Here is a 6,739-nt window from a genome sequence, read left to right on the forward strand (position 1 = left end):
AGGGTGCAGCGCGTCGGCTGCCCCCACGTTTGCACCACACGTGTGCCTGTGCGTGTGACAGGAATCTGCCGTCTTGCAAAAGCGTTGCACTCTGCACGGCGTGTGTTGCAACCGCCTTTGAGCAAGGGCAGGAAGGCGCTGGGGAGTCTGCTCGCAATGGGGAAGTAGAAGTGCCAGCTACTGGCGTTCAGCACCCAGCTGCGCTGCAGCAAAGCCGGGGGGGGGGCAGGAAGTGGGCAGTGGCCGAAGAGGCAGAACGGGGCAGGAGAGAGCAGGGGCACGGCCAGCAGCTCGGCCTCCATTGTGGGGCCGGGCACGGCCCTTCTGACCCCAGGTGCTCAGGGGTGGCTGTGCAGGAGCCTCCCCTCTTCCATCATTTCCCCGTTCCCAGGCTCAGCCTTGAGGGGAGTTGGAGCCAGCGCCGGGAAGGGCGCTGGGCTTGTGTCCCGTCAACCTGCCCATGCACATGCCAGTCTTGCTCTAGTGGCAGCTGGCATCGCTGGGCGCCGCGCTTGCCACCGCCCGATCCCTGGGCAGCTCCAGGCGCACAGTTATCTCGGGTCAGTTCCCTCAGCAGACCTGTTTCGCTGTCTCCTGTGCCGCGGCCTGGGCTCTCGGATGGAGCAGGTCGGGGTGGTGTGAACAGGAGACTCGAGAGCAGCAGGCAGGTGGAGGTGCTGCCATTCGTGTACAGGGTGCACAGCCTTTGCCACAGATTTGGGTCCCCTGCTGTGAGGTCAGCATAGCTGAGCTTCCCCCTGCTTTTGCATTTGGGGGTTGCCTTGACTTGCTCATTTCTATGCTGCTTTTAAGCACATAACCATGTCCATCCCCAGAGGTGGTGGGCAGGGCGGTTCCTAGCATTCATGCTTGCATCGGTGCTTTGGGCCAGCAACACGCAAGATAATCATTCGCCTCAAAGCTGCATTGCTAGGGGTCCTGGGTGACCCTTTTCCCCATCGGATCAGGCCCTCGGCTCACCTGGCACTTGCAGGGAGCGCGGTCCACGCAGTCTGTGCGCATCCCCCCCACCCCTGGGCTTGCCGTCAGCAAGCGGGTTTTCACCATTCGCACAGGCGAGGCTGAAGCTGTTAGCTGGTTTCGGAGCCAGGAGAGGCTGCCCCAAATCACGAGCACACTCGCACCCTCCCCCAAATTAACCTCTCTCACACCTCCAGTCTGCACAGAGCTCCGCAAGTGCAGAGCACAGCTCTGCTGCTGCTGCTGGTCACTCAGACGAGCCAGCTAAAAATATCCCTAAATGTCGTTCTCAGCCCAGGGGCTGCGCTTGTCCCCGCGTGGGAACCTCAGATGTGGCTCTGAAGCAGAGCACGCACATGCTGAGCTGGGTGGGACAGCCCTGTGCAGCGTGGAGGTGTCGGATATGGTCCCAGGATGCTGCAGGTCCTGGTAGCAGCACATATCTGGGGGGAAGGCCTCTGAAGGAAAAGGTCCTTGGAAAGTCTGGGGGGAAAAGGGTTAATGGCTTCCCTCTGCAGGGCTCGGAGGGCTCCTTCCTGCTCTGGGGCTGGCGGTGGGGGGGGAAAGCAATCGCTGCTGCCCACTCAGAGATACTTTTGCCCTCTGTGTGCTTTGCAAACGCTCTCTGAGTCTCCCATCCTTGGCAAAGTGGGGACTGTGCCCACTCCACAGACCAGATCACTGAGGCAGGGAGGAGCTGGATGACCAGCTCAGGGTCTCGCGAGTCCTAGCCAGGCCGTCAGGTCTTTCCCAGGTCCTGGGGGGTACAAGCCGAGCCTTGCTGGGGAGAACTGAATGGCTGAGTGGATGGTAGAAGATACCCGGAGGGGGTTAAGAGCGTGCAGGGGCTTCCTGTGGAGGACTGGGGTGTTGTGGAGGAAGCTTGCAAGTCATGCATCGTCTCGAGGCTGGCGACCGTCTGCCTGACTAAATAGAGGGGCTGGGGCTTCCCAGGGCAGACGCCCCTGATGCGCCCCAGGCACCAGCTTCAGGGCTGGAGTCCCCTCTGTATGCATGAGCTGCCACCATGGCATGCCCTTTACCTTGGGGACAGGCTCGGAGGCAGGGGTCTTTGCAGCTCAGGCTGCCTGGTGTGGTTAGAGCTGTCCCTGACACTTGTTGCAGCCGGAGCCAGAGCAAGTCTCAGAGGCCGTGACGGGCTCCTGCACCCTCCCAGAGCTCTCCGTACCCCGCTGCAGCGACGCAGGGAGCAACCGGCACCCCTGGCAGAGCAGCTGGCGGGGGCTGGGATCAAAGGGGCGCAGGCTGCAGCTCGCCTCCCCGGCGCGGGAGTGGAGCGCTGCTGTTTGCTCTTGCGCGCTCTTCCACCTGCATGAAAACAAGGTGGTTGGTGATCTGCTTTTTCCTGTGTGAGAGTTGACTTAACAGCCTCTCCCGCCCAGGCTCGTTTCCCACGCGGGCCCGGGCACCGGGGCAGGTTTGCTATGACACGGCATCCTCCCGCTGGCTTTGGCAGGGTCGGGGGGGGCCCAGCCGGCCAGGCTGGAGCCGGCGAGCGTTTCCTCCCCTCGCTGGGGAGCAGCAGTGTGGCCTGCTCCCCGCACAGCTGCTGGAGAGGAGGCCCAGCGGGTGTCTGCCGGCCAGGTGTGGGCAGAGGCTGGCCCTGGGTTAAGAGCTGGGTTTCCTAAGCCGCTCGCTCCTCTCTTTCGTGGAGGAGAAAGGTAGCATCAGGGGCGTGGGCTGAGCCCCGCCACGGTGCCCCAGCTGGTCCAGGCCGGGCAGTGCTGTGCCTTGTCCATTGCAGGCCCGTATCAGGCCGTCCCTGCTGGGAAGCGCTTCTCACCTCCACCTGCAGGAGGAGGCAGAGTGCTGGAGGGTGACGTGTCTTGCCCAAGGCCATGTGGGGAGGCAGTGGCGGGGGGCAGGGGTCGAGCCCCAGCTGGGGATTGAGCCATGGTGCTGGCCCTCCCCGCTGGGTTTTCCTCTGGCGACAGCCTGTTCCCTTGCTGCTCTTGGCGCCTACCCAGTCGCGCTTTCACTGGGGCGATGGAAACTGCTGGGGCGGCTGGCAGCTTCCTCCTTCTCACCGGCCTCGGGGGAGCAGAGTTTCTGCAGCGTCAGACTGGGGGAAACCCCCCTCCCACTGCCCAGGAACAGGGGTAAGAAGGAGCCTTTCCCCTCTGGCCTCGGCCCCTGTCATCCTGCCCAGGCCGCAGGCTCCTTGCTTTGCTGCCCGCGCAGAGGGCAGCGGTGTAGCTCCAAACCCCGCTCCAGCCTGGGGCCTGTGGCTCCCGTCCCTTCTCCCAGCCGATGCCATGGGGAAGTGACTGCCCAGGTGTTTGCCTAGGGTTTTGCGCCCGTGGGCAGCTTTTGGGGGGAGAGGGAAGGGGGGACCCGATGCTGGAGCACGGGGGACAGGAGGTGCACGGCCAGGAGCCGTCTCACTCCCACGCAGGGGTGGAGGGAGCGCTGGATGGACCCCAGGCTGCCTCTGCCTAGTGGCTCTGGGACCCTTTCTGTTGGCATAGAAGCAGGAGAGCCTAGTCCGGGAGCCACCGATGGCCCATGGCGTAGGACAGGCAGGATCCTGAGAACGGGCAGGTCCCGAACTGCCTTGGGCTTCCCTGAGCCAATTCAGTGCCAGGAGCAGCCCCATAAGCAGCAGCTGCCTGGCACGGGCCATCCTTGCCAGGGGGTCTGTGCAGCTATTCAGGGCCTGACGATTTCTGCACTGGGTGATTTGAACTGGGGCAAATCCTGTGGTTTCCTTCTGGGCTGGGCATGTCTGTGTGTGCAGGTAGCAGAGGGCGTGCAGCACGTGGTGGGCGTGTGTGTACGTGGGCAAGGTAGCAGAAGGCCCAGGGCACGAGGAGATCTGAATGAGAGCACGTGTCACGGTGCCAGCCTGTGCGTTTCATCCCTGTTTTGCAGGGCGGAATAAGTGACTTGCCAAAGGCCACCTGGTGAGCAGGTGTCGGAGCAGGGTTGTACCCGTGCAGCCCTGTCTCTGAGCCCACTGCGGCCAGCGGGGAGACAGGCGACCCTGCATTTTGGCCTGGTGAGGCAGTAGCTGCTGGGAAGTCATGTTGGTTGCAGGGGGAATCTGCCAGCTGTCTGGCACGGAGGAGCTGCCTTTGAGCGTGGGGTTTTCCCTGCCGCGTCCAGCCATTCCCGTGCCAGCAGCCGGCGGGGCCTGGAGCCTGCTGCCCCGGTGTTGAAGGCTCACAGGCCAGGGGTACAGGTTGCAACGTGGCTGCTGTGGCACGGACCGCTCTCAGGGGCTGGGCCTCCGTGCTTGCAAGTGACCCTGTTCCCTCGCTCTCTTCCAGGAGCGCAAGTCCTACAGGTGGAAGCTGCTGCTGTTCCTCTTCAACCTCTTCACCTTCTCCCTGGCCGTGTGCGTCTACTTCCACCACAACTGGTACTGCCAGCCCGGAGGTAATGGCCCTGACCCTGGCCTGGTGCTTGCAGCGCTGGGCTTACTCGGTCACCCTGTTGGCCTGCCCTGCTGGCATCCGGCCCCCAGCCTGGAGCCCTGCCCGGGTCAGCCTGCTCGCAGGGCCTGGCCTCAGTGCAAGCTGCCAGGGTTGCCAAGTGAGAGGCCAGTGCTGGTGGCAGCAATGGGCAGAGGTTCCTGATTCATTTCGGGTAGGTCTCCTACTGGGCAGTTGCAGCTCTCTTCCCAGCACGGCCCGGGTTTGTAAATAGGCCGTCTGGAAAGGAGAGTGTCCTGCTACCCTCTCCAGGCTCCTCGGTGAGAGGGACAGGGTCTCACTTGCCTTCAGTCGCCTCATCTTGTGACCCTGAGGAGGGAGCCCCTCTGCGACGAGGCTGTCTCCCTGGCCGTTGCGCTGACATCCCCTTGCCTTTCCTTCCTCCCCTAGCCTACACCATCTTTGCCTTCCTGGAGTACCTGGTGGTCCTCTCCAACATGGCCTTCCACATGACGGCCTTCTGGGACTTCGGCAACAAGGAGCTGGTGGTCAGCTCGCTGCCGGAGGACAAGCACTTCTAGCCGACGCTTCCTGCCCGACAATCGCTCCGGGACTCCTACTGCCGTGGTGAGCCGCGGGCGTCCGGGGAGAGCCCTGGCGTGACAGGAGAACAGGGAGGGCGTTCAGGCTACGTCTCTGGAGCCCCCGGGCAGGCTTGCAGCACCACTGCGTTTGCAATGGCGAACGGTGCCGCCAAACAGCCGGCTGGGGCAGGGGGTTGTGCCTGCCCCGAAAGACGCTGCTCCGACCCGTCGCTGCGGCTGCGCCTCTGCAACAACCGTCGCGAGCGTGGAACAATCGCGGCCCCAGTTGAAGGGCAGAGCTGGCGGCCGGCTGGGAGTCCTCCGTGAGCACGGTTTTCTGCCTAGCAGCTCCCGGCCTGCCCAAGGTCCCCTCTCTGGGCCGTGGCGGGGAAGAAGGCTGGAGGAAACCCCCTGCAAAGAAGGCGTCTCTGCTTGTGGGAGTCTCAAGGCCCAGGCCAGCACCTCTAGGAAGGGCCTGAGCTTGGCATCAGCCTGGTCTCACTGCTGTCCTCGCCCACATCCCCCTTGCTGCTCTCCTGAGCTTCCCGGCCAAGTTATGGGCAGCCGGGGGCTGGGTCCCCCGCGCACCCTGGGTTCGCTCTGCCGGGCTGAGTGAAGCGGCTCTTGCCCCAAGTTGGAGCCCAGCTGGATGGAGAGGAGCAGCCGGACCATTCAGAGGGGAATCGGCTACAGCACGGCAGCCCCTCCTCCTGGCCGCCTGCCTTGCTCTTGCTCCTGCGCCCGTGAATCCAGCGCAGGTGGGAAGCACCGGGCACGAGCCCCAGTGCCGACTGCCCCACCACCGTGCCTCGTGGGGCCACGTCTGGCCGGCGCCCAGCAGCGAGGCGGGGGCTTAGCGATGGCTCCTGGGGTCTGCGTGCACCGTACCAATGCACCGCTGAATTTTGACAGCTTCCAGCCCCGCCAGCGTGGCCTGGAGCCCTACACCCTCCGGCAGCTGTATCACCTGCAGCTGAATGCCCCGGGTACATCACCCCCCGGCTGTTTTGCCCCAGGGCCCTGCTGATCAGGACAAAGTGACCCTACGGCAGGGTGCTGAGGGGCCGGCGCTAGCCCCAGCAGCTCAGCAAAGCGGAGGGCTGGGAGCCAAGCCGGTCACTGCCCACAGCCTCTGGGTGCCAGGTTTCCAGGGACTTCCAGGCACGAGGGGGAGAGCATGGAAAGGATGGGCCAGGGAGTGGTGGGTGCGTAGCTGAGGGACCAAACATGCTGGTTTAGGCCCCGTGCCAGCAACAGGCCTTGGTCCAGGGCCCTGGGCCACCTGCAGTAGGGTGGCGAGGCACGAGTCCAGACACGTGTGGATCCCACGCTAGCCGGCCGGGGCATGGGTAAACCCCTGGTTTGCCATGTCTCTGGGAGCTGGTAGGGGGTTCTCCACACGCGCCCGTCTCCTCTCGACCCACACTGCCAGACCCCCAGGGGAAGCTCGAGCTGGAGAAGCCTCCTTCAGCACAGCACCCAGGGGATAGGAGGGGTCAGGCCGGGGCAGCAGCAGGCAGAGCAGGGACCCCGGGTACACGTAGGGGCAGATGCAGGACCCGTTTCAGAGGACCCAGGGCTGACTGAAGCGGCCCAAGCACTGACTGCAGCACAGACAGGACATGGTCCCCTTCTCCGGCAGGTCGACGGGCGCCTGCCCCCTGCCCCGTCTGACTCTGGGGAGCCTCTGAGACCGCTCGGAGAGAGGGGAGACCCCCGCCGGGCTGGGCAGCTCCCGAGCCCCGCAAGCACAAGCCCATCCCAGCTGCCTGCCCAGCA

The 6,739-nt window shown here is 64.4% G+C and overlaps 1 protein-coding gene and 1 long non-coding RNA gene across 4 annotated transcripts in view; one reads left to right on the forward strand and one right to left on the reverse strand.

Annotated features, from left to right (window-relative positions):
• Nucleotides 1-5,909, forward strand: part of PGAP2 (post-GPI attachment to proteins 2) — a 16,772-nt gene extending 10,863 nt beyond the window's left edge. For both annotated transcript variants that reach the window (XM_019525314.1, XM_019525312.1), the window contains exons 4-5: nt 4,272-4,380; nt 4,827-5,909. In XM_019525314.1, the coding sequence (XP_019380859.1) occupies nt 4,272-4,380; nt 4,827-4,957 (240 nt within the window). In that variant the 3' untranslated portion in view covers nt 4,958-5,909. The remainder of the gene's footprint in view (nt 1-4,271; nt 4,381-4,826) is intronic.
• LOC109303178 overlaps nt 1-5,987 on the reverse strand; it is a 16,449-nt gene extending 10,462 nt beyond the window's left edge. The window contains exons 1-2 of one of the 2 annotated variants that reach the window (XR_002099022.1): nt 5,909-5,987; nt 4,680-4,692 (exon numbers count right to left, since the gene is read on the reverse strand). This is a non-coding gene — a long non-coding RNA (uncharacterized LOC109303178). The remainder of the gene's footprint in view (nt 1-4,679; nt 4,693-5,908) is intronic. The other variant, XR_002099021.1, reaches the window with a different exon arrangement.
• Nucleotides 5,988-6,739: the final 752 nt, after the last annotated feature.

This window comes from Gavialis gangeticus, unplaced genomic scaffold (assembly GCF_001723915.1).
Source record: "Gavialis gangeticus isolate Ggan-Ray unplaced genomic scaffold, GavGan_comp1, whole genome shotgun sequence".
Classification (NCBI taxonomy): Eukaryota; Metazoa; Chordata; order Crocodylia; family Gavialidae; genus Gavialis; species Gavialis gangeticus.